The sequence below is a fragment of the Molothrus ater genome, chromosome 18 (assembly GCF_012460135.2).
Source record: "Molothrus ater isolate BHLD 08-10-18 breed brown headed cowbird chromosome 18, BPBGC_Mater_1.1, whole genome shotgun sequence".
Lineage (NCBI taxonomy): Eukaryota > Metazoa > Chordata > Aves > Passeriformes > Icteridae > Molothrus > Molothrus ater.
The window spans coordinates 1,020,492-1,047,534 of NC_050495.2; the positions used below are offsets into that span (position 1 = coordinate 1,020,492).

The window sequence follows — 27,043 nt, forward strand, 5'->3', positions numbered from 1 at the left end:
ATTTCTTAACTAGTTAAGAAAGCAAATATATGTAATCAGTCATTTTTATGGCATATGTTATTTACAGAGGCCCATTATTGAATGACTGTATTTACTTTTACAAGCATCACTTGCTCCAAAGTAAGTCATGCCTAAATGATTGGTATGTAACTACATGATGCCAATAAACTTAACTTTTTTCACTGAAAACACACAACCAGCAGTGTCTTACCCACTTTGTTCTGGCCAAAAATAAGACTTTTAGATCTGCTGCTGAAGACAATTTCATGCATTCACAACCTGTAGCTCAACACATGTGGTGCTGGAACTGCAGCACATCTCAGGGTTGTAATCTTGCTGATTGATGTTTTCCCATTTTAATCACATGCTTTGTCCCACTGAAATCAGAGTGTTCACTCTCCATGTGTACCTGGATAATTCCTGCATGCCCTCACACCCAGCTGCTGCTCCCACCCCTGAGTCACCAGGCACATCCTGGGTGCTGAGCTGGCCTCAAACACCTATAAAAACACGTATAAAAACACATGTGAAAACAGCCTTTTACACCACACATTCATCACCTTTTCCTGCTGAAAGGCCTTGTTGTGAGACAGTCTTTAACTATAGCATTAAATAACGCTAAAAAAAAGATGATTTGGGGTCTGGAGCATCTCTTTTGAGAGAACATGGGAATTGGGACTGTTCAGTCTCAAGAAGGCTGAGAAGGGATCTCATTAATGCAAACAAATATCTCAGAGGTGGGTGCCAAGAAATTGGTGCCAGGCTCTTTTCAGTGGTGCCCAGCCACAGGATGAGGAACAATGCCCACAAACTAAACCACAAGTTCCACCTGTCCGTGAAGAACTCTTTTCACGAAGGATGGCAGAGCCCAGGGAGCAGCGGCGGATCCTGCCTCCCTGCAGACATTCCACACCCACCTGGGCGCCTTCCCGTGCCAGGTGACCCTGCCGGGGCAGGAGCAGACAGAGCTCCTTCCTCTGGGACGGTTCGGGGATTCTGTGCATTTCCATTTCCCTGTGCAGCCCCCGAGCGGCAGCCGGGTCACAGCGGGGAGAGGCGCCGCACACCCCGGGCTGCCCAGCTCCGGCTGGCGCTGCCGGCCGCCCTGACGGGCACCCTGAGGGACCTCCAGGCCGGTTTGAGGAACCTCCCGGCCGCTCTGACGGGCACCCTGAGGGACCTCCCCGCTGTCGGCCGGCCGGCCGCTCTGACGGGCACCGTGCCGGGCCTCCCCGGCCGCCCTGACGGGCACCGTGCCGGGCACCCTGAGGAACCTTCCCAACCACTCGCCGGGACTCCCTCATGGCCAGGCCACTTCCGCCCCACCGCCCCCCACTCGGCCATATGACGGCGCGACGGGCGGAGTGACAGCGCCCCCGACCAATGGCACCGCGTCGCTCCCGGGGGCGGGGCCGGGCACCGGCGGAGTGACAGCGCCTTCGACCAATGGCGCCGCGGCGCTGCCCGGCAGGCTGGGCTGGGCCGGCGGCGGGCGCGGGTCCCGCCGGGCGGGCCGGGAGCGCGGCAGGGCCGCGGCGGGGCCGGGGGGACGCGGGGCCATGGACGAGGCCGAGCCGAGCGAGCGCAGCCCTCTGCTGAGCAGCGGCGAGCGCGGGCGGGCGGCCAGCAGCGCCTTCCAGGGCCGGCGGCTGGCCTGCGCCGCCGTGCTGCTGGCCGAGCTGCTGGAGCGAGTGGCCTTCTACGGCATCACCTCCAACCTGGTGCTGTTCCTCAACGGGCCGCCCTACGGCTGGGAGGGCGCGCAGGCCAGCCAGGCGCTGCTGCTCTTCATGGGCATCACGTACCTGGTGTCGCCGTTCGGGGGCTGGCTGGCCGACGCCCTGCTGGGCAAGTTCGGCACCATCCTGCTCAGCATGGCGCTGTACCTGCTGGGCATGCTGGCCTTCCCCGTCATCGCCGCGCCGCACACCCGCCAGGGCCTGTGCGGGGACATCCCCCTGTTCCCCGTGGAGAACTGCTCCTCGCCGGCCGCCAACGCCACCCTGGCGCCCTGCTCGCAGGCCGGAGCCACCCGCTACTGCGCCACCGCCACCTTCGTGGGACTGGTCCTCGTGGGGCTGGGCGTCGGCTCGGTCAAGGCCAACATCACCCCGTTCGGGGCCGACCAGGTCGGGTATCGTGTGGCAGCTGCTGCGCTCGGGGTGCCCAGGGTGGCAGAGGGGCTTGCCGTGCTGGGGTGGGCAGTGCCCGGCCGACTGAGCTCTGTGCAGGTGCTCAGCCTGGCAGGGAATGGCATCACCCTGCGCAGGGCGGCTTGTTCAGCCGGGCCATGTTTGGTGTCATTTCGGTGCCTCTGGGGTGTCCGATCCCTTTGCTTTCCTGGTTACCCTGCCTCACATGTGGGGTATGAGTTGGCTGAGCCATCACCAGCTCGAGGACTTGGGTTGAATACTTTATGGCCATTAAGGGGACTGTTAATTGTCCTCGCTGGTGAGTTTGTACCCCGTTAACGTGACCTCAGAGCTCATCAGATGAAGTACAACAGACACATTTGAGCTGGGACCAGGATGACATGGGCCTCCTAAGGCAGTGTCAGAGGCCTTTACCATCCTGAAATAAAGGATCTAACAGTGCAGACCAAACAGTTTTTATGCTTTAGGTATTTGTGCACTGCCTTGCCCCAGAGTGGCATTTCTGTGCAGGCTGGTGCTGCATCACATGATGGGGGAAGCTGCTCTGGCCGTGGTAAACATCACCTGGGCTGTTCCTAAGGACACATCCTGTCAAATGACCTTGTGGGTACTCACCACAGTGATCTCATTCCTTGGGACATCACTGCAGAACCCAGGGACTGCACAGAAAACCTTTGAGAGGCAGCCTGCAGCTCAGTAGCAGCTGGAATGCTCTGTTACATGTAGGTTTTTTACAGTCCTGTGCTAAGGCAGTGTGGATGTTGAAATGTAATTTCTGCTTTGCAAATGGAGAATTTCAGCATGCTCAGGTACTGCTGAGCAGCTTTTCTAACTACACTGAAAGTCCAGTGGCATGTCTCTGCTGGCTCACTGAGTTCTGGTTAGAGCAGGTATCAGAAGTGCCATGCATTCTTCGAAAGAGGGAGAATCCACCACAGAATCATTGCCAAACATACCTCTGTTCTCTGTTGTGCAGTTTGCATTTGTCATTCTTTGGCATTTCATGTGTTCTGAATTCTGGGTGAAAGGCAGTATATAAATGTAAAACATGATTATAGCCCAGTTTGTGTGTCCCCAGTGCATTAGCTCTGCTTGAGCCAGCCTGAGCCCATCAAGTGAAATAGCTTTAATATGGCTTTATCTTGTAAGGTGTTTTTCAAAACTGACTGCTTATCCCCAGAACGCTTTATGAAAGTTAAATATGGGAGATAAATAATGGCAAGAACAGAGCAAAAGAAGGACCATTGCCAATGGAAGTGTAGCTGTTGTAGCTGGATTTTGTAAAGGCTTTTCCCCCAGGATTTCAAGGAAAGCAGGTTTTGGCTGGGTTTGCAGATAATTCACAGTGATTTATGTAGGGTGAAGCAAAAGAAATACTCCTTTCTGGGCCATAATAATCAGTGGAGCTCTGCCGAGGCCTGAATTTTTCCCCTTCTCTCTTTTTCTGGCTTATCTCTTGTTAAATATATTACAGCATGCCACTTACCTTGGAGTGCAGTTTGGGGCCCTCTTGGGTGCCTTTTCCCTGCACAGGAATGTAGAAAACTGCTGGGGAGATGAGTATATATCTATATAGCTGTATATATCAATCTATATCTCTATCTACCTATCCATACCTGAGAATAAAGTCAATCCCAGAGCCACGTTCTTGGGAGGCCAGAGCACATTGCAAACATGTTTTGGCTGGATGTGTGCTGAAAGGATTTGTCCTCTTTCCCCAAAGGAAAGGATGAATTGTGTATCATGTACATCAGTTGGCACAATCACCTTTCAGAACGTTAATTGCATTTCATTGCAGATCTCTTAGAAATTACCATGTGAATTTTTTAGCTTGAATATGTGTATAGAATTTGGGTGGAGGGCTCTTGTATAATGAGAGGTTTCTTTATTTAGCAGAATCACTTTGTGGAAGATCAGAAACTGAACTGCAATACTTACTTTTCTCAGGTTGCTAACTCTCTGTTGAGTGCTTGCTTTTAGGAGTGCTGTTAGAGTAGTTAGGATCGAGTAACTTCCACCAGTCAGCTCAGCAAAGAGAGTTCCTGCAAAGCTGGGACAGAGCAGCTTCTCTCAGCTGTGTTTATAGATGTTTTTCTAGAAGTGTCAGCCTGGTCCGTGGTGCTGTGTCAGTCTGAGGGGATGGTTCTCAGAATGGTGTTTCTAATCATGTGATCCCATAACCTGGCCCTTTCCAGTTCCCCTTTCGAGCCAGTGTTTGCTGTCACTTCCTGCTCATGGAGCAGCCTGTGACTTTCTGCAGTTGGGAAACAATGGGACTGCTGGTCATTATTGTGAAAGCTGCTTCAGCTTCAGCACGGAGGCCAGAATAGCAGCAGACTCCTGATCTGGTCTCAGCCATAATCACTCTAATTATAGCTGGGTCTCTTTCAGGGTTACAGCGATTGGGGAGGGCAGGTTTCACCCACACCGGGCTGCCCTCTGAGCTGCCTTCACAGCCACTAAATCTGTCAGCCTACAACTGCCACACATCTTCCAGCTCTGCAGCTCTGCTCAAATTGCTGGTTTACAGTTATTTTGTTCCAGCTATTGTAAATTGCTGCTGTAAAGATGGCTTTGGAGTGATTTTCAGCCTTTATTTATTTGTAGAGCATAGATTTTCCAGCCTCTGGATGAGAATGGGGAGCCACGTATAAAGATTTGAAGGTCCCTGACTGCAACTTGTTTTGTTGTTGCTGCTGTCAGGCTTCTTATGAGCCTGTGGACCTCGAAGGCTCTGCAGAGAACAAGTTTGGAACAAGTTGTGGCATTCACAAGGCCAGTAATAACAGATGGGAGAGGAACGGACTTTATATGTGGACTTGCTGAATTTCAGTATAAAACTTTGAAATTATGTAGCAGCTGAGTAATACTGTGGAGCTCAGCTACCCAGCTCTCAGATGATCTCAGAGAGTAAGTGCTTGTGTGCAGTGATGGATTAGAGGGTCAGGATTCTCTAAGTTTGATGGCACAGAACTCGTCATTGTACCTTCTTTGGTAGGCTAAGGATGAGGACAGGGTTCTCTGTTCCATCCCTGCTCTGCTGTGTGGCTGCTCTCAGAGTTGACTGGGATGAGTTTGGGGGTGTTTGTTACATTTATCGCTTGTGGCTGTCAGTTGACTGCAGGAACAAATGAAAGCCACTACTGTCAGGGACTTTTGAGTGATCATGTTCCTTTCATGCAGAGTTTTGACAAGACATCTTCATAGTTCTTTGTCTTTGAGAAGATATTCCACCAGGTAGTTCAGTGGGACCTTTATTCAGTTATTAATGTTTGCCAGTTAAAGGCTGTAGTGGCATTTCAGACGTGGCTGTGATGTGATTTTTAGTGCAAGCAGATGCTTTGATAAAGAAGGAAGAAATGGATTCTTTGCATTGCAAGTCTGTCATGTGTCTGTCCTTTGAGCACTGCCTTCATTTTGGTCACTCTGTCACAAAAAGGACACTGGAGATGGTGAAGGGAGTTTCCAGGAAGGGCCACAGACATGGTCAGTAGTTTCCAGGTGAGGAATCACAAATCAGTCTAAATTTCCTACCTCTGGAAAGGCAGCAAAAAGGAAGATGTGACAGTGGTTTGTGCCAGCAGTGGGCAGGGGAGAGAGGCAGCAGTGGAGCAGGAATGGGATGGAGCTGGGCTGTCTGTGGAGCAGGAATAGGATGGAAATGGGATGGAGCTGGGCTGTCTGTGGAGCAGGAATGGGATGGAAATGGGATGGAGCTGGGCTGTCTGTGGAGCAGGAATGGGATGGAAATGGGATGGAGCTGGGCTGTCTGTGGAGCAGGAATAGGATGGAAATGGGATGGAGCTGGAGCAGGAATGGGATGGAGCTCAGCTCTCTGGAGCAGGAATGGGATGGAATGGATGGAGCTGGGCTGTCACTGCAGCAGGAATGGGATGGAGCTGGGTTGTCTCTGGAGCAGGAATGGGATGGAGCTGGGCTGTCACTGCAGCAGGAGTGGGATGGGATGGAATGGATGGAGCTGGGCTGTCTGTGGAGCAGGAATGGATGGAGCTGGGCTGTCTGTGCTGTTTCCTGAACAAGGTGAAAGGAGGCAGGCTCAGACAGGCTGGGTTCAAAGCAGGCACTGGGGCAGCCCTTCCCACTGTGCCATTACCTGTGGAGCTCTTTGCCATGGGATGCTGTGCATTCTAAAGCTGACCTGGGTTCAGAGGCAGGTTACACAGCTGGTGGAGAGGAGAGCTGCTGCATTGATTAAGCACACAGAAGCCATCCCTGGCTCAGGAAGTTCCTAGGAGCTAATGGTAGGAGGCTGGGATAATGCTTGTCAGAAGGCTCACGGTGTGCTTCCCTGTTCTTACCTGCATCAAAGTTGGCTTTCTTCTCCCAGCTTTCCTTTGTGGAGATGTCAGCCAGGTCATGTGCAGGAGGGAGGATGAGAAGTCATCTGCCTTGCAGAAATAAGAGAACTGAGACTTTGTGATGAAGAAATGGAAACTTCATCAAACAGATTGCTAACACTTACACAAGTTGGAGCACCGTGTTCCATTAATTGTTTGCTAATATCCTGCTGCTCATTGGGCTTTAGAAGGAATTCCTGGATTGAGCCACTGCTGCAGTTGATGAAAGTTAGGAATTGAGTACTAAGTTGAAGCTGGAGAGGGAGAATTTCTTGGGTTTAGCCCCCAGGATTGCATTGGACATTCTAACAGATGCACTGAATGCTTGGCAGTGCTAGTAACTGTGCACAGGAATAGATTCTTTCATATTTCCTCTGTGGGGCTTGGCTAAATGGTACAGATGGGTTTGTGCACCACTGGGAAACCTGAAGCTGTTAATCAGAACTGGCAGTGCTAAAAACTCATTGTAAGACACAGCTTGCTTTTCATACTGCAAACTAAATATGGGTCTGTTGGAGATCTGGCAAATGAGGAGGGGAAATTTGCAGTTACAAATGAAAAATAACTGACTCAGCCAGGCTGGTGCATGGCACTGGCTTGCTAGTCACTGTTAATGGCCTTTCAGTCATCAACCACTGACAAATACAGTATTATGGATTCTTCTGCAGACTGCTTGATCTTTTTAATGTGTTTCAGATTTTAATTTGCATCATTTCTCTTACATCACCTCTTATGAGTGATGCTGGATTCCTGGGAGTGAATTACAAAATGTGGGGTAACTTACAGTAGGCAGTAATGAAGAGGGATGGTAAAACTGTACAGATAGTTCTATAAACAGGGATGTCTTTACTTTCACTGGAGAGACACTGAGAGCTTCAAGCAGAAAAAATAACACAATGACCAGCACTGACTTACAGGGATAAATATTTACTGGAGCCTTGTGATCCTCAGGCAGCCCAAATTTAATTAATTTTTTTAAAGGTCAGAAGGACAAGTGCTCAATTTGTGTTGGGATGAGAGGCATTAACACTGTGTTAAAAATTAAATTTGTTGTTTAATTACCAAGCATTCATTTGAGGCTTAGAAATGGAATAGTGTTAACTGTTATATAAATACAGTTAGAAGAAGCAATTGTGGCAATACATGATTTTTTATGTAACTTAACCTTTCGTTACTAAAAAATAGTTACTTAAACTATTGTAGACTATGGGATGTTAATGTGAGGGAGCTTTTTGTAGAGCAATGACCCAGTGAGAGTCAGTGCAGCAGAAATAATAATGGCCTCTCTGGGGGAGCTGTGTCTCAGCAGTGGGGCTTTTTCATCCCTGTGCTGAGCTTCTAGAAGGTTACTCACAGAATGCTGCAGCTCTCACTGAGGGGGCATTTCATCAAATACCATCGAAGCCCAAAACACTCAAATCATTCCAGTGTGACTCTAAATGAAACCTGAGCTCTTCAGTGTATTGAACTTGCTAGAATTCTAATTCAAAGATTCTAATTCTGTTTAGCCTTCTTTTCTTCAGAATCTGAAGGGTTTGCTTTCAATCTTCTCCAGGTCAAAGACCGGGGTCCCGAAGCCACCAGAAGGTTTTTTAATTGGTTTTATTGGAGCATTAATTTGGGAGCTATCCTGTCTCTGGGAGGCATTGCCTACATCCAGCAGAACGTGAGCTTTGTCATCGGGTACAGCATCCCCACGGTCTGCATCGGGATTTCCTTCATGGTTTTCTTATGTGGGCAGAGCTTCTTCATCACCAAACCTCCCGATGGCAGTGCCTTCACAGACATGTTCAGAATCCTCACATACTCCTGCTGCTCTAAGAAGGCCCACGGGGAGCCCTCAGCAAACAGGTTTGTCACGAGCTCTCCTGTGCGGCCCCATTCAGAATCACCCAGGACTGAACTCCTCAGCTCACACTGCCTGCCAGGCACTCCCACCACAGGCTGCAGCACCACGAGCAGCTTTGCTGTGAGAGCTGCAGAGCTGCAGGCCTGGAGCTGCTTTCTGGGAGCTGAGGGGTGGAGGAGGCACAGTGAAGGCACTGGGGGTGCCTGCAGCCAGACCATGGCATGGAGGAGGCACAGTGAGGGCACTGGGGGTGCCTGCAGCCAGACCATGGCATGGAGGAGGCACAGTGAGGGCACTGGGGGTGCCTGCAGCCAGACCATGGCATGGAGGAGGCACAGTGAGGGCACTGTGCAGCCAGACCATGGCATGGAGGAGGCACAGTGAGGTCCCTGCAGCCAGACCATGGCATGGAGGAGGCACAGTGAGGGCACTGTGCAGCCAGACCATGGCATGGAGGAGGCACAGTGAGGGCACTGGGGGTGCCTGCAGCCAGACCATGGCATGGAGGAGGCACAGTGAGGTCACTGTGCAGCCAGACCATGGCATGGAGGAGGCACAGTGAGGGCACTGGGGGTGCCTGCAGCCAGACCATGGCATGGAGGAGGCACAGTGAGGTCCCTGCAGCCAGACCATGGCATGGAGGAGGCACAGTGAGGGCACTGTGCAGCCAGACCATGGCATGGAGCAGGCACAGTGAGGGCACTGTGCAGCCAGACCGTGGCATGGAGGAGGCACAGTGAGGTCACTGCAGCCAGACCGTGGCATGGAGGAGGCACAGTGAGGTCCCTGCAGCCAGACCATGGCATGGAGGAGGCACAGTGAGGGCACTGGGGGTGCCTGCAGCCAGACCATGGCATGGAGGAGGCACAGTGAGGGCACTGTGCAGCCAGACCATGGCATGGAGGAGGCACAGTGAGGTCCCTGCAGCCAGACCATGGCATGGAGGAGGCACAGTGAGGTGCCTGCAGCCAGACCATGGCATGGAGGAGGCACAGTGAGGTGCCTGCAGCCAGACCATGGCATGGAGGAGGCACAGTGAGGGCACTGGGGGTGCCTGCAGCCAGACCATGGTGTCAGCTGAGCCCTGTGTCCTGCCAGCTCAGAGCTCCTGAGGGTGTACTGTACCCTGACTGGGCTGCTCTCAGCATTAGTTAACTTTCTTCTCTGGCACATATGTTTGTGGATGCCTTCTGGTTTGAAAAGCACTGTCATCTGCATTTAGTGCTCTAAGGAGCTTGATGGGGAGCCAGAATTTTTCCACTCTGAAGGGCTGCCCATGGAGTACTGGTGGTTGAGTTGAATCACTGGTAAGAGGAGTCGGGTGCCTGCTCTGCTGTGGGGTTTCATGTGCTCAGATTGCCAACAGTTCAGTGACTTAACAAGCAATATCACAAAACACAGGTTACTCCAAGTTCTGCCAGTTACTTAGGGCTGGGCTGTGTGGGGAGGATGGGAAATGAGGAAACTCCATGGCAGAAAGTTTCCTCTGGTGTTTCCACCTCCTGGGGATCCACTGTGGCCTGGCTGCGTTGCTGTAACTTACATGAATTACTCATTTTGGAAATGCATTAGCTTTCTATAAGGAGGAGAAGATTGATTGCCAGTTGTGTTGAACTAAACATGTCGAATCCTTTTCCAAAGTGAAGGCCCTGGAGTGCTGCACCCGCCTCGCAGGCAGAGCCTCTTCGAGACGGCCAAGCTGTCTCGGGGGGGGCCCTTCAGAGAAGACAAGGTAGAGGATGTGAAAGCTCTTGTCAAGATTATCCCTGTCTTTCTGGCTTTAATTCCTTACTGGACAGTGTATTTTCAAGTGAGTAGTTCCATATGGTTACAGTTATGTTTTATATTATTTCTAATTTAACATTTTTGGGGTGTTCTCTTATAAATAGGAAACTTACCTTGAAGTTGAGAGATGAAAAATGACTACTAAGGAATGCTCTCAAACAATATTTTGACCTAATAATAGAAAATAAAAAATCATTACAATTGTAGGTAAGAGTTGCAGTTGTACAAATTCACAAATCTTAAATACTGTGCTGTGTTTCATCTTGCAGCTGTTTCATATAGGTCAGGCTTAGTGATCTAGAACTCATTTTAATTTTCAGGTTCTGCCTTATGGAGATGATTCAGGATATCAGATACATTTGGGGCAAAAGAAACAATGCAGAAATTTTCAAAGACACCGTTTTCAAAGACACAGAAATGATTCTTGGTGGTTTTAGTTAAAATAGCTACAAGGTTAAAAAAATCTTGGAATGTTCTGACTGTAATTGTTTTCAGTTTGCTCTCTTAGCATTTCACCTCTGGTATAATCTTTGTTAATGGTTACAAAATGAAAAATATCTTGCTCTCAGCACTCCTTGTCCAAGTAATCTCAACTCCTTTTTCCTAATGCTAGATGCAGACAACGTATGTGCTGCAGAGCCTCCATCTGAAAATTCCCGAGATATCCAATGACACCAACTCCATCCATACGGTGAGCAGAGCTAAACAAGAGCCAGGGCCTTTCTTTAGTGGAAATGCAGGTTAGGGCAGTATTGTACAACAGTTCCAGGAGGTGCAGCTGGTGCCTTTGGGGGTTTAGGAGCACGATGCACATCCCAGATTTGGTTATTCCAGCAAGTGCCTGGAGTTCACACCAGCCTGCTCTGGATGCATTCAGGTAACTCTCACTGCTTTCATCCAGAGTTTCTTTATCCTTCTGTGGCCAAAGTCTGACCTTTGGAGAAAGCTGATCAATCTCCCTGCCCTGAGTTTCCAGAGCAGGCCAGAAGCATTTCTGCAAGCCCAGTAGGAATAAATACCCATCCTTAAGTGATACATTAGCATTTGGAATTTGAGACACATTTGTTACTCTAGACTGCCTAATCAATAATCACTTCACCTTCAGCATATTGAAAGAAGCTGTTCAATCAATACTTTTCGAGAAAGGCTGGCATCATGTGATGCAGAAATGGCACAGAGAACTAAAACACAGGATTTACAGGGTTTACATGTGTTACACCACCCTCTCTGGTCATTTGACAAGTGTAACTTGATTTTAATTGAACTTTGCATTTACATTAGGAAGAGTCTGTTTCTGCTCTTCTGTGGCATATTTCTGATAGTTCTAAGCTTAATAGGAGATAGAGTTTGGCTGTTAAATGCTTTTCATGACTGAATTAGGTAAAAAGTTCAATTCTGTCAGATGAGAAACTGAGCTCGCCGTGTATCAGCAGCCTGATTCAATGAAAACCTGAATGGCTGAGTACTTCCTTCAGCTTTTAAACACTCCTATTTATAAACTCTTATGTCTTTTCACAATATTTGTCAGTGCATTGTTGTTCATTTTGGATCAAAGTGGTCAATTAAAACCTTTTTTGTAAAATTATAGTAAAAATTACCTCTTAAGTATGAAATTGCCAGCTCATCTCCCCTTTCAGTTCCCAGCAGCCTGGCTGACCATGTTTGATGCAGTGCTTATCCTGATCCTGATCCCCCTAAAGGACAAACTGGTGGACCCCATTTTGAAGAGGAATGGCTTGCTGCCATCCTCCCTCAAGAGGATTGCAGTTGGGATGTTCTTTGTGATGTGCTCTGCCTTTGCTGCAGGTAAGAAAATGACTTGGGCATCTCCTGACACAGTGAATTGTCCAGCTCACTGCTACAGCATTTTTAAAGAGCTGTGTGAATATTTTATCCAGCATTATTCAGATCTTTTTTAGCAGGATAGTTAGTATGTGCCTTCATGGATGTATTTTCCTCAATAAAGAGGATTGTATCCAACAATTTACTAAACTGTTTTGAACACTTGCAATAAAATTGGAGCATTTTTCCTGCCTGAAGTAGACTTTGCATATACCCTTCAAAAATGTTTCTTCATACCTTCTGACTCACAAGTATAAGAAAGCTGAAATGTTACCCAAAGTCCTTTCCCCTGCTCTGAAATAATAAAGTTAGGTCATGGATGAACAAGAGTTTCCTCCCACTTTGGGTTTTCTCCCCCCTGTCTTTCTGTTCCCTAATGTTTGGGAATTAGTGTAGTGTAAAATAGCTCAGCTGTTGCATGAAAGGGAAAAGATGGCAACTCTGCTAGCCCCATAAATCAGCTGCTTTTGAGGTGATTTCAAGTTGTTAAGTGCTGCTGATGTGGAACTGAACATCTCTGAGCAATGCTTCACAGAATCTATAGCCCTCACCAGCGTCACTGTAATGAACATCTGATAAAGCATTATAGCATTCAATAAATTCATTGCAGCACTTGGGATCCCCTATATTTTAGGGAGAGGGACACTTTGTATGGTTATTAAGATTTCTTTCAATAAGAGAGGTAATTATCAGGCCAAGGTCACTTTGTGGGCAAGGAAAAGTTCTTCAAGCAAAGTCATTTAAAGTTAAAATAGAAGTGTTTCTCTTATTCCATGTTTCTTAGGACGCTGCTGCTGCAGAAGAGGATGATGTAAAACACTTAAATGTCAGCTCTTTAAATAGAACCTGTGGGCTCACATATGAGGGAATTCAAAACCAGCAATATCTGTCTTTATTTGGACTGGGGAAGAGCACATCAAGCTGTGATAGCTGAGCTGGGGAATGGGCTCATACAGCAGAATTCCTTAAAGTTGCTGATGCTTTTTCCAGTTCACCTACAAATGTAACACATGCTTTTGTTGGTTTGCTCCTCCCCAAGTCTGCCCCAGTAGAAGCTGAAAAGGTGAATTCTTTGGGTGATTATTTGCAATCTGTTTGGAAAGTTGAACCTTTTGGAGTAACTTGACATCTCTTCATCATAACAGGAATTTAAGAGCTTCAGTCGTGACAAATTTGGGGTTTAGGAAAATGTTTCTTTCTAGCAAGGTGGTGGTTTCTGTGTTCCATTCAATTTTTATTTTCTCATTAAGTGATATTTATAGCTGCCATATTTTAGCATTCTTAAAGTACACTATTAACACCAACCACTGCTGCCTTCAAGAGGGACACTGAATGAAATCTTAAACATATGAAAATGTCAAGAATTTGCAATCATTGCAATATCTTAATGATTTGTTTGTGCCATATTTCCATTTTGACTTGCTTATCTAACAGCCATTAGTGGTGGACACTACTCAGGCTGCCTGTTAGATTGGTTAGATTATTTAAAATATTTTACAAGCTGTGTTAGAATACAACTGATGAGATTTAATGAACATCTGCTGTGCTTCATGCATCTTATGGTGAATTCTGAGCAGCAATGTTCAGGGTTATTCAGCTGGAAAATCTACTTCATGTATAGAGTTTAAACCATTATAGCAAGAAGTTCAGATTATTTTAACTACTAAGTGTAAAATTAAATATGAAAGTTGTCTATCAAAGTCTTAAGGGAAGAATCAATAGATTCCAGATACTGAAGGACTTTGAAGATGAATTTATGGCAAAGTTTGGGATATTGTAGTTGTGCTCCTAGGTGGCTCAATGGTTATTTTGTAAGAGTATAAGCACATTATACTTATACTTACACATTATACATCCCTTGATGTTTTGAGGTGCAACAATTCTGTGCTGAGTGTAAATAAAGGAAATTATGTCTGAGCTCTTAGATGACTCTACTGCTTTGTTTACACTTGAATTAAGTTCCACTCTAAAATGATGGGCAGCTATATTAAAATTAAAACATCAAGAACTCCAATTTTATTTTAATTACAGCAGCTCTTCATAGTTCAGAGGGCACTGAGGTAGGTGAAGAGCTAAAGAAAGATAAGATGGGTCACCTAAAAAGAAGTGAGGAATACAGAGAGTATGTGGTGGCTGGCCTGACATGAAGAGTAATGAATTCAGAGCAGTCTTTACCTAAACCCAGATGTTAGTGAGAACTCTGGCACTGCCACTCAGCACAGAGGGGCTGATCTGGCTGCTCCCCTCAGGCTTCTGTCACAGATTTGGGAAGACCCAGGAGAGCAGGAATTGTGTTTGTTTCTGGGAACTGCTGCCAATGTGGCTCAGAGGGGTTCAGCAGCTCATGGGATGTGTCCATGGCACCCCTGGGTGCCTCCAGGAAAGGGAAGTTGGCACTGAGGAAGCAGATGGAGTCCCTGCACGTGCTGTGATAGCCAGGAGCAGCCTAGCTGAGCCCTGCAGGTGCTTTTGGGGACACATTTTGTGTCCCAGGTGAGGGCAGGTCCTGGTTTTGGGGACACATTTTGTGTCCCAGGTGAGGGCAGGTCCTGGTTTTGGGGACACATTTTGTGTCCCAGGTGAGGGCAGGTCGTGGAGGGCAGGTTGGGGTTTTGGGGACACATTTTGTGTCCCAGATAAGGACAGGTCCTGGTTTTGGGGACACATTTTGTGTCCCAGGTGAGGGCAGGTCCTGGTTTTGGGGACACATTTTGTGTCCCAGATGAGGGCAGGTCCTGGTTTTGGGGACACATTTTGTGTCCCAGATGAGGGCAGGTCCTGGTTTTGGGGACACATTTTGTGTCCCAGATGAGGGCAGGTCGTGGAGGGCAGGTCCTGGTTTTGGGGACACATTTTGTGTCCCAGATGAGGGCAGGTCCTGGTTTTGGGGACACATTTTGTGTCCCAGGTGAGGGCAGGTCCTGGTTTTGGGGACACATTTTGTGTCCCAGGTGAGGACAGGTCCTGGCTCAGGACAGAAGGAGCCCCGGGCTGACAGCACTGATGGAGGCTGGAGTGGCAGTGGCTCAGGCCTGCTCTGGATGGTGATGAATAAATTCACCTTATTTCCAAGGATAAGGGATGAGAGTTCCTTTGTGCAGGTCTCTTTGGCTGCAGCAGGCAGTTTCATTAACTATTAGCTATTCTCTGTATTTTATGGAACTGTGAGTCAATCGTTTAATCTGGGCAACTTCAACAAAACCCCACAGCATTATTTGATATTCACTTTCTACCCTAAACTGTTGTGCTGAGCAAGCTACAAATGCTTATATTTTACACTATCCTGTCTCTTTTTCATTCCAGATGAAGTACTTTCTATGCAATGTATTGCTTGTAAATCAAGCTCTAATGAGCTCTTGGATATCTTTGGATGAAAAGTGTCATATAAATGTCATAATCATATTCATAGAGGGTTTTCATAGCTCTACAGGACTGGTGTAGCCATTTCCATAAGCAAAAGGGTTTCTAATTTATGAATACTATGGTGGCAGTTGAAATGGTTCAACAGTGCAAAGTAGTAGTTTGTGAAAATTGAGATTGTCTTTAAAAAAAGCCCAGCACAGTGTCCATGAGAGCTCTGAGCTGATCCATCCAGAAATGGGCCAAGTGTTTGTATAATTATTGCTACTGAATGAGAATATAATCACTAATTCTATGGCAGAAAAACCATGTCTTCAAATAACACCAGCAGAAGTAGTCTGAAATGCTTTATGTCAGGAAATAAATACATATTCCTATTGGATAATTCCTAATTGCAACGGAGGGCTGAATCCTAATTTAATTCTTAATGTGGAGAAACAATGTTTGCATCTTAGGTCAATCTTTTTTCCCTCCCCTTTCACATAGGAATTCTGGAAAGCAACAGACTGAAAATTGTGAAGGTTAAAACAATTAACCAGACAATTGGGAATGTTACATACCACGCTGCAGATTTGCCAATCTGGTGGCAGATTCCTCAATATGTGCTGATTGGATTCAGTGAAATATTTGCAAGTATAGCAGGTAAGAGTCTGTGTGTGCTTAAATCTGCTTTTGGATCTATTGGAAACGATGGAATCTTAGAAAAGAAATACTTCTCAAATGATTACAAGTAAGCTCTGATGTTCCCAAATGCATTTTCATACAGCATTGCTCAGTTTAAGTGGCAAAGCTCACCACTGGCTTGCACATTTGAAGCCTGGCTATGTAAGACTGTGCTTTCAAAATCGAATTTCAAGCAGAGTGACACCTGAAATATTTGTGTGACATCTAGTTAGTGCTGGATATTTGCAAGCCTTAATGGAAAACAATCTACTCTTTCAATATTGTATTTAATGCAGTTTTGTGTCCTCTGTATATTCCTCTGTGTTGGAAATACAATCTGTGCTTTGTGATGTTTTTTGGTCTTACAAACTGAGCTCAGAGCTTAGAAAGTCAATTAGTGAGTGGAAACACCTTTCTGAGGGCAAAGGGAAGAAATAAACCACATTTAGAAAGACTTAGCAGTTTAAATTCATGTTACTTGAGTTTTTCCATCTATGAAATTAGAAAAGTTTTTGTGAATATTAATACTGAAGTAGGTATTTTTCTATCATTTTATCTACTTCATTTCTAGATCAGATTTTCTGTAGCTGTTCCAGTACTTCAACATGACTTTAATGAAACTGAGACTCTGATCCCATTTTGTGTGTCTTGAACAAGAGATCTAGAATTCCCCAGCAGTGCCCTGGGTGCTGTAGCACAGCTGTGTGCTCCGGGTCCTGCAGCTGAAAGTGAAGTGGGAGGAGAGCAGTATAAAATCAGATTTCCTGGTTGGTTTCCTGTGTGCAGGCTCATGGCAGGAGGAGAGCTGAGGCCATTCTGCCATCCTGCCTGTGCTTTCCAGCCCCGTTTCCTGGGCTGGCCCAGGTGAACGCTCCTGCAATGTCTCAGCACAGATTGCTCCTGTGCTGCTGGAGCAGGGCTGGGCTGCCAGGACAGAAACAGCTCTGACATCCAGGTTTGGCCTGCCCCGGCAGGACTGTGGAGCTCCCTGCTGCAATCCTCCAAAACCCCTCCAGGGGCTCCTGTAAAGCTCATTTGAACCTGCCTGCAGTTCTGCTTGACTCCAGCCCCTGATTATTAACGTGTTGGATTCTGTTTGCAAGTGCTGAGCTCTGGGCTCATCCCCTCAGGCTGGCAGCACCCCCAGCTCCTTTCCTTCGACTGCTGTGGCTGAGCTCCCGTTTCACTTCCCCTGGGGAGGCCACTTTCATTCTTGGGCAAGCACAGCAGCCTGAAGTGAGACCTCAGCTCTGGGACATCCTGCTGGCCCTGGCCCATTTGTTCCCCTCTGAGTGCAGCACAGAACTTCTGCTCCAACAGGCTCTGGTTACTCGTGGGCTGCTGTCATCACAGTTGTTAGGAAATAAAATAAGGTGCTTGCATTGCTTGGCAAGGAGATTAAAAGTGGGGTTTGTTATTTTTTCCTATCTACTCGTTTGCTGTCCATTTCGTTAGGTGTGTATGGTACCTGTCACAAATGCCAGCACACAAAAATCTGAAGATAAAATCTTGCCTGATTTAGTTAGTTACTCCAACTAAGGCTGTATGTAGCACTTTTATCCAAAGAGTAAAATGAATTACTTGTAGCCAGTTTTGTTAGAGTTCCACTTCAGTCCTTACTCAGATAAACAGATGACTTATCAGAAACACCAGTGTTCATGGAAAATTAAACCAATTTCTTCCCTCTTACACAACCTTGTTTCTCTATCAGGTACTATTAATAGTTCATAGGTGTTTGCAAGGGAAAAGCAGCAAACCTGTGTGCAGGCTGTGGAAAGGTCTTGAGGCACTCTCTGTTTGCTGAACTCCAAGCTGAGAGGACTTTGCTGGAGTTCTCTGGAGAAGTCTTTAAGGCTTGCACAATTCTCATGTGAATATTCTGCTCCTTCTCATGGGAATATTTTGCTGTTCTGCACTGCTGGGTCTGTACCAACAGCATTAGAACTTCAAAAACTCTTGGTCAGGGTTTGAAAGAAATGCACCAGAAATTCTATGCAGAGCTTAATTGCTTTGTGTCGTGCACTTTCACTGGATTTGTTTTACAAAGGTTCTTCCCTGCCTTCTGATTGTTACCTGAACATAATTCTTAATATTTTTAAGAAGGCCTCTTAAGACTCAGAGTGTACTTTACCAATTCAATATTAAACTCGAGAAAGGCATCTACTGTGCTCTGAAATTCAGGCTTAAAACAAGCAAAGTGTTATTGGTTACAAAACCATAATGATGGGGAAATGTTTGTTGTGAGCAAAAAGGGAATAAATAGTCCAAAAGCTGAAACATACCTCTGTTTTGCTGTTTACTGTAAAACTAAGCATATTCTTATTAAGCCACATTAGTTACACTTGAGGTACCTTTAAAAAGATGACACACATTGCATTAATCTTTTGTATTATTCTGTCAATCCTCCTAAAGCACCCTGTCTAACTGGGAATTGTAATCTCACATGACAACACCAGCGAGGGGCTTTAATTTCAGAAGTGCTTGTTTGCAGGAGCATGAAATCATTATCAAGGGCTGCCAGCAGCCAAAGGAGCTCTGAAGGCAAAGAAAACATTTTATATTCTTTATGCCAGATTAAATAGTAGTGTTGCTGCAAAAGTCACTCAAATTTAGAAATGTACCTTATTTTGTTGCAAAAAGTGCAGGGTTACAGTCATTTTGGTATTTGTTCTGAGTCTTAAGGTCTTTTTCCAGCTGGAACAGTCAGATCCAGTTTATCTGTAAAATAAACAAGAAAAGAAACAGTTCAGATCCTTTCATGTGTTATACCTGAGCTTAACTGGTGCAGAACCTTGAGAAGCCTGGTGCCCAGGCTGTGGCAGCTCTGATCACTTAACCAGAGCTCCCAGACAAGCTGCTGTGTGCCCAGGGTAGTCTGCTTGCTTTTCCTTAAAGTGCAGGTGGACAGGTAAATGCTCCTTGGGAAAGCTGAATTGTTCCATTGGTAACAGAGCCTAGGGAACAAAGGCAGTGTTAATTCTGGCAGGAAATGCCACTGTGGGCAGCTGTGTGTGTGTCTGTGCTGCTCTCTGGCTGTGCTCTGAGCTCAGGGAAGCCCCACAGCTGAGCAGGGTGAGAGTTTCAGTTCCCTGCTGGCCCCAGCGGGATGGAGCAGCGGGGTGGTGGCCACCAGCCACAGCTCAGGTTCATATTAAAGGAATTGGCTGCATGAGTAATCACACAGGTTTTGGTAAGTGTGTTTTTCAGTCTGCTCATGGCCTGGATAGTAAAAGTTTCAGTTAAGCATCAAGGACATGGCACTGTTGAGTTTTAACGCAGTTTTTTAGCACAGTTATTATTTTCAAAATATGAATTTGTCTACTGCTCTGTTATAGTTTCATTTTGCATCTAAGCATGAAATAATGTGAGGAGGCTGCTGCTGGAGCACTGAGAGCACCCAGCTCTGCTGCTCTCCCAGAACAAAGCTCCTCCCTCACAGCACGAGGGTGCCTTGAATTGTTCATCCTTTGCTTCCAAAGAAATGCCCCTGGATTCCTGTTGGAGCTGCCTGGAGCAGTCAGACAGCAGTGGTGCTGTAAATAAAGCATGCCTTCATTATGCCAGACATGAGAGTTATGCAATTGCAGGTCTGTAATGCTCTCCTTGCAAAGAAAAATGTTAGATGAGGTAGCATTAATTCCCAGTATGAGCAGAGTGTTTTGAAACAAGCATTTCACCTGTCAGAAAGAGCTCTGCAAGGAATGCATTTGATTGTCTCTTGTGAATAATCCCATTTGATTTTTGACAGGAGTATTATTCTAAAAAGGAGAGTTAATCATGGGCATTAATCTTTGTGTGGCAGAGCCTAACCCAGTGAGTGCTCTTGGTACACAAATGCAGTAGCACAGATTTGCAGATGGATGGTCACTGCTACCTTTTTCTTGGGTTTATTGGTTGAAATTTGAGCAAAGACAGCTGAAAGTTCAAGCCCTTTATCTACAAATCTTAAAAAGAATTGCTTGCTAGCAAGCAATGAACTCAGAGAATTCTAGATCAAAAAGTAAATTAAATTAAAATAATTACTGCCTTTCCAGTTCCAGTTAATTTCTCTGTCTGCACATTCAGAGACAGAGACACTGAGGCTGTAAGAAATAAATGTTCATGGCTAATGCAAGAGTGACTTCTTTCCTCTTTTCCTCTTTTCCTTGTCCTGCCCAGCAGCCAGGGAAGCAAGGGAGGTGGGAAACGTGGAACTGCCAGGCTCGAGCTGGTTTCATTCATTTCCTTGAGGATAATTTTAGACAGAAAAAGGAATATGTTGGTTCAGAAGATTCCTTGATTTTACACATGGAACATAAATAAGATCAAAGTCTGTCTCAACATTGGGTTGATGCATTGCTGACCCTTAAGAGAATTCATAAAGCAATTAAAGTGAGCTGGGACTGCTAAGGATTCTCTACACACCTGTGCCTTCTGGAACACTTCTAGAACAATCTACTCTCATTTCTTACATATTCTAATAGCATTTTTTCATCTTTGCACACAGGTCTAGAATTTGCATATTCAGCTGCTCCCAAGTCCATGCAGAGTGCCATTATGGGGCTGTTCTTTTTCTTCTCGGGGATTGGCTCCTTTGTTGGCTCTGGCTTGCTGGCACTGGTGTCCATTAAAGAAATTGGCTGGATGAGTAATCACACAGATTTTGGTAAGTGTGTTTTTCAGTCTGCTCATGGCCTGGATAGTAGAAGTTTCAGTTAAGCATCAAGGACATGGCACTGTTGAGTTTTAACCCAGTTTTTTAGCACAGTTATTATTTTCAAAATATGAATTTGTCTACTGCTCTGTTATAGTTTCATTTTGCATCTAAGCATGAAATAATGTGACTGTGCAAAATAATTCACTGCCCTCATGAGAGCTTGAGGAACACCTCTGCAGAGCCTCAGTTACTTGCTCAGCTGTTACTGCATTTCATCTCTAGAAATTACAAATATTTTCATTTCAGTAAAAAATATTTAAATTATGTGCAGCAGAAGAATATATTCGGTATAAAGTACTGAAATTGCTTTCTGTGGTTATGAGAAGTAAAATGTACCCATTTCTCTCCAAGTGATTATTCAGCTTCCTCATTTCATGTGGCTTCATTGAAATTACCATGAGTTAATTCTGCACTTCTGTCTGCCAGCTATTTATACTCCTAAAGTTCAACAAATCACCTGCTTTGAGTTGCCAGTGGAGGTTAAAAATAATTACTGGCACCAGTAGGTGGCACCTTGGGAATTTCAGAAAACCCTCCCATCCTCAGTGGGCTAATTAATTCAACCAGGAGGAGTGTGAACAGTTCTGCAAATGTCTGCTAGACGTGGCTTAAAACTGCAGCCTAAACTTTCAGTTTGGTCCAAGAGAATTTGCCATTTCAACTGGATTTGCATTTACCAAAAAGCAGTGGTGTCTGATCCCTGCATGTGCCACAAGTTGGCATCTGTGGCTTGTAAGTGGTTCTTTAACAGCTGCAAGAGATAACAAGCAGCCTGCCCTTGTGGAAGTGTGCTCCCCAAAGGAATACTTCATCCCATTGAGGCTTCTTGTCCCCAGTCAGTTTCAAAATTGGAAAAGGAACCTTTTCTGCAGTGCAGAGGTCATTCAGCTGGTAATGGCTCAGTAGGGGATACGAATTCCACACAAATAATGATGGTGCCTCTTCAGCCCCTTGCCTTCTTCTCTGCAGCAGCTGGGAGAGCACACTGCCAGATCTTCTTCTGTAAAATATTTGGGCTGTGCTAAATCTACCCAGAGGTGGCCAGCACTGGAGGGGGCTGTCTGTCCTGGGCCATGGGCATCGTTCTGAGCAGCTCAGAGGCCTTTGGGCACTGTCAGCATCAGGTGTTGGTGCCTTTCCTGAGCCATGGGCATCATTCTGAGCAGCTCAGAGGCCTTTGGGCACAGTCAGCACCAGGTGTTGGTGCCTTTCCTGGGCCATGGGCATCATTCTGCTCAGCTCAGAGGCCTTTGGGCACTGTCAGCACTGGGTGTTGGTGCCTTTCCTGAGCCATGGGCATCATTCTGAGCAGCTCAGAGGCCTTTGGGCACTGTCAGCATCAGGTGTTGGTGCCTTTCCTGAGCCATGGGCATCATTCTGAGCAGTTGCTCAGCTCAGAGGCCTTTGGGCACAGTCAGCACTGGGTGTTTGTGCCTTTCCTGGGCCATGGGCATCATTCTGAGCAGCTCAGAGGCCTTTGGGCACTGTCAGCATCAGGTGTTGGTGCCTTTCCTGAGCCATGGGCATCATTCTGAGCAGCTCAGAGGCCTCTGGGCACTGTCAGCACTGGGTGTTGGTGCCTTTCCCCAGCAGGGACACACCTGGCTCAGGTGTGTAACTCTCTGTAACTCCATAAATCCATTTTCATTGCTGTAACATCATTGGAAGTTACCAGAGCCACAGCTGAACTTTACCTGGGTTTTCCAGGGTAGGAATGACATCCATGACATCACTGACATCCCATCTCATGACATCATGGGGGTGACTGACTGCCTCCAAGATCTCCTGAGGAGGTTCCCTCTCTGCCAGCACTTCATGGCTGGTTGCTGCCATTGAATTGACTTGTTTCTCCCACCAAAACTAAGATTTCATGGGTTTAATATCCCATCTCATAAAGGATAATTACTACTCTTTAAACACATCTGCTCTTGAAATGGAGATTCACATCTATATTGTGTTTTAAATGTCAAGGAAAGGCTCAGTTTAATTTTATTGCATTTTATGATAAGTTCATTTAATTGAATCTTAAGTTTCAGTAATTAAAGTAATTGAGTCTGAACGTTTATAGGCTTGCTGCAGGAGCAGCTGGTTAGGGTCCATGTACACGTCACTGTTTCAGTCTCTGCAACACATCTGATAATTGTAATGGTCCAGTTGGCTGTGCTGTGCTGGAAATGAGCCACAATATATTGTTCTTGGAAATCCAGCAGGAGCTGGGCATGCTTCCTAACAGAGGAATGATGTTTTAGCAATGAGCTTCCTTCATTTAACCTTGTTCAGTGTCCAAAGCAGTAATTTGTGACAACTTACGGGGGCATCACAGGTGGACTGAACCACAAAGAAGTCACCTCTGTTTTCATGAACTCCAAACTTTGTTGCCAAAAAAGTCTGAGAAACAATTTCAATAATGGCTTTTTTATATCTATGGAGTTGCCAACTTCTTCCTTTACAGCATTCATTTTTTGGGTTTTTTTTTTTTAATTTTCTTTTGACTTGGTCTAAGGCATTGGAGAACAAAAGAGAACACTGCTTATCCTGTGCACACCTTCCTCAGCAGTGCCAGCCTTTGCTGTGGATAATTAAAATGAACTTTGCTGTGGGATGGAAACATGGTTCAGTTTGGTTCTGCACAAAAGCCTTCACCACTCACACCTGTCCAGATTCACGTTTTCGTTTGTATCATCTCACTTAATGCTCTTTTCCTCCCCAATTCTTGCTAGGCAATATCAATGGCTGCCAATTGAACTATTACTTCTTCCTGCTGGCTGCTATCCAAGGAGCCACCCTGCTGCTGTTCCTGATTGTGTCTGTCAAGTACGAGCACCACAAGGCCAAGGCGGGCGAGGCGGCTGCCAACGGGAGGCTGTGAGCGTGGTGGGCACCTGTGCCAGCAGCACCAGGGAGGGCAGTGCCAGCAGGAGCCCTGCTGCCTGCCCAGGGACCCTGCAGCCCTGCCCCGTGCCCGTGGGTAAGTGCCTTAGGGCAGGGGCTGCTTCTTGCACTACGGCCTGGCAGGGACAGCAGAGCTGGGCACGAATCACTGCAGGCCCTGGAGCTGCTCTGTGCCCACGGGAGCTGAATCCATCCCCTGAGCCCTGCCCTGTGTCCACGGGAGCTGAATCCATCCCCTGCAGGCCCTGGAGCTGCTCTGTGCCCATGGGAGCTGAATCCATCCCCTGAGCTGCTCTGTGCCCACGGGGAGCTGAATCCATCCCCTGAGCTGCTCTGTGCCCACGGGAGCTGAATCCATCCCCTGAGCCCTGCCCTGTGCCCACGGGAGCTGAGTCCATCCCCTGGAGCTGCTCTGTGCCCATGGGAGCTGAATCCATCCCCTGGAGCTGCTCTGTGCCCATGGGGAGCTGAATCCATCCCCTGAGCTGCTCTGTGCCCATGGGAGCTGAATCCATCCCCTGAGCTGCTCTGTGCCCATGGGAGCTGAATCCATCCCCTGCAGGCCCTGGAGCTGCTCTGTGCCCACGGGAGCTGAATCCATCCCCTGAGCTGCTCTGTGCCCATGGGAGCTGAATCCATCCCCTGAGCCCTGCCCTGTGTCCACGGGAGCTGAATCCATCCCCTGAGCTGCTCTGTGCCCACGGGAGCTGAATCCATCCCCTGAGCCCTGCCCTGTGCCCATGGGGAGCTGAATCCATCCCCTGCAGGCCCTGGAGCTGCTCTGTGCCCATGGGAGCTGAATCCATCCCCTGGAGCTGCTCTGTGCCCATGGGGAGCTGAATCCATCCCCTGAGCTGCTCTGTGCCCATGGGAGCTGAATCCATCCCCTGAGCCCTGCCCTGTGCCCACGGGAGCTGAATCCATCCCCTGGAGCTGCTCTGTGCCCATGGGGAGCTGAATCCATCCCCTGAGCCCTGCCCTGTGCCCATGGGGAGCTGAATCCATCCCCTGAGCTGCTCTGTGCCCACGGGAGCTGAATCCATCCCCTGAGCCCTGCCCTGTGCCCATGGGGAGCTGAATCCATCCCCTGAGCTGCTCTGTGCCCACGGGAGCTGAATCCATCCCCTGAGCTGCTCTGTGCCCATGGGGAGATGTTTCCTGGGCTCCTGAGGCTGGCACACCTGGAGGGCACTGCAGGGACCCACAGAGGCTGTTCTGACCCAGACTGAACCCTACAGAAACTCTGCAGGCCAAGCCTTCCCTGAGGAGGGAAACCCTGACAGGAGCCTCAAGCAGTGCATGGACTTTCAGTGCTGGGAGTCATTTTGGGCCGAGAAACAGGGACAAATTAAATTACAAATCAGCACAGCTTAGATTTTATGATTGGCCTGTTACTGACAGTATATCAAGGGTTCCAATCCATACTTGCAGTCAGGAGGATCCAGGACTGAGTCCTAAATCCCAGTAGCTGCTCAGCAGCCGCTGCACAGTTAACACTTGTTGGGATTGCAGCTGTTTGACTGCAGCAATGGTTTTAGTTTTGAGCCTGCATTAGATGTGTTAGGGCAGCAGCCACCTCTGGGCAAGGCCCTGTTCAGTCTGACACTGTTCCTCCCCTAAGGACTATTCCAGGTATTTGCAGGAAGCAAAGCAAGCTGGAATTCTGAGCAGATCAATGCACAGTAACCACTCAGCAGCCTTTAGCCAGGTCCTTCAGCCTTGTCTTACTTTAGTTAACGTGCTCCAGGGTTTGGATCTTTCAGCAACACATTCCTCCAGCAGAGCAAATGGCTTCATGTTCAGCCTCTTGAATTTTAATGATTCTAACAACTGTACTTCAGAGTGTGTGCACACTGGTATGGAAGGTGCAAGGAATTATGCAGAAAGAAAATAAAACCTTTTTATTAATGCATTGAATTTTTATAGTTTCCTTTGTCTGCAGTTCTGTTGTTTAAAATGTCCTTATTTTGTACATGGACATCTTTTTAATGAGTTTACAAAATAAAATGAACCTCCATGCTGTGACTTCCGACCCTTTGTTTCTAGGTGAATAAAATGATGCTATAACTACTTTGTTCTTTAGCCTTTATTTCCTGAAGACACAGAGGAATGGTGTTGGATTTCTGAATGTCCACAGGCACCCCATTAATTCTGGCAGACACTACAGCAGTGTCCTCTCCCTGCCCAGATAAATCAGCAAAAATGCTTCAGCCATTGCATTCCTTAGCATGATTTAAAACTGCAATGACTGAAGAATAATGTCTCTATGAGGAAAAACTAATTTCCTTTCCTAACTCTGTTTCAGAAGCTCCATATGCTGTGTTTCTGGAATATCCCATTCATAACCAGCTAAAAAAGCCAAATATTAGGAGAGTGGAAGCTGCATAAGAGACAGAACAGGGAAAATAACTTTTCCCCTTTTTTAGCTGCTGTTCCCAACCAAGAACCAGCCTGTGGTGTTTCACCCCTGCATCACTGACTGCCAAAGCTCCCCAGGCCCGGGGAGAGCTGGGCTGGGCCTCCTCAGTGGTGCCAAGCTAGAACTTGGCAAACTTGGCTGGATTTCTCCAGAACTAAAGCTGCCAGCAGCTGGGACCGTGCAAATATTTAGAGCCCCGAACACCACCTTTAATCTGATCCCCAGACCCTGGGGAATGACTTCTCCTTCCCATGGAAAATGTTACCCCTTTGGGGTCCCTCAGACTGGCAATATTAGGGTGCCAGGCAGAACATTATCAAACTTTTCTGTATTTCTCAAAAACTGAGGTTTGGCTCTCTGAGGTGTTCCTGCTCTGCAGGGCTGGCCCCAGGGCCAGAGCTCCCAGGGCAGCTCTGATCTGCCCCTTTCTGAGCACTGATGAGAAACTGAGAAATTGAGAAATGGATGCATTTCCCATCTGCTGAGGGGCGGTTGAAGCTGAGTTTGAGGCCAGGAGAGTGATCTGCAGGTTCCCCAGGCAGGCAGGGGCCTGGCAGAGGCAGAGTCAGTGATGCTTTGGGGCCAGGACAGGGCAGAACCCGGCCCCTGGCAGCAGCTCAGGGCCAGCTCTGGGCACCCTGGCAGCCTGAACCAGCACTGCCCCGTGTAATTCAATTTGCATTTGGGATGCCTTGGCTCAGCTCCAGGCACAGGTAATTACGAGCATTTCTGAATGCTAATCTGACACCTCTCATCAGGGGGATGAGGCCTCTGAGTGACTCCAAGGCTCAGCTGGTTCCTCCTCCCCATCTCATCTTGCACTGCTTCCACCCCAGCACAGACATGAGAACCAACCAATTAACTTCATGACTGAGCACTGCTCCTCATTAATGGAGTACCTTGAAGATTCAGGGTGTGAGTTTTACATTCACTCCTTAGGTTGTCCGGAGCAGGGGGAAGATCTGACAGGAGTTACCCTAATGGATGCTTTTAAGCCTTTGTCTTTCCAGATGCCTTAAATTCAAA

General features: G+C 47.1%; 2 protein-coding genes across 2 annotated transcripts in view; one reads left to right on the forward strand and one right to left on the reverse strand.

The window, feature by feature from the left end:
- GLT1D1 (glycosyltransferase 1 domain containing 1) overlaps positions 1–493 on the reverse strand; it is a 39,625-nt gene extending 39,132 nt beyond the window's left edge. Inside the window, exon 1 of the mRNA XM_054516793.1 lies at positions 410–493. The gene's annotated coding sequence lies outside the window, so the exon portion shown is untranslated. The remainder of the gene's footprint in view (positions 1–409) is intronic.
- Positions 494–1,551: 1,058 nt separating this feature from the next.
- Positions 1,552–25,668, forward strand: SLC15A4 (solute carrier family 15 member 4). The gene is made up of 8 exons (XM_036392971.2): positions 1,552–2,129; positions 8,067–8,362; positions 10,002–10,170; positions 10,759–10,836; positions 11,783–11,951; positions 15,834–15,989; positions 20,497–20,655; positions 23,427–25,668. Exons 1-8 carry the CDS (start codon positions 1,560–1,562, stop codon positions 23,573–23,575), a joined length of 1,746 nt encoding a protein of 581 aa, XP_036248864.1. The 5' UTR covers positions 1,552–1,559; the 3' UTR covers positions 23,576–25,668.
- The last annotated feature ends 1,375 nt before the right edge of the window (positions 25,669–27,043 follow it).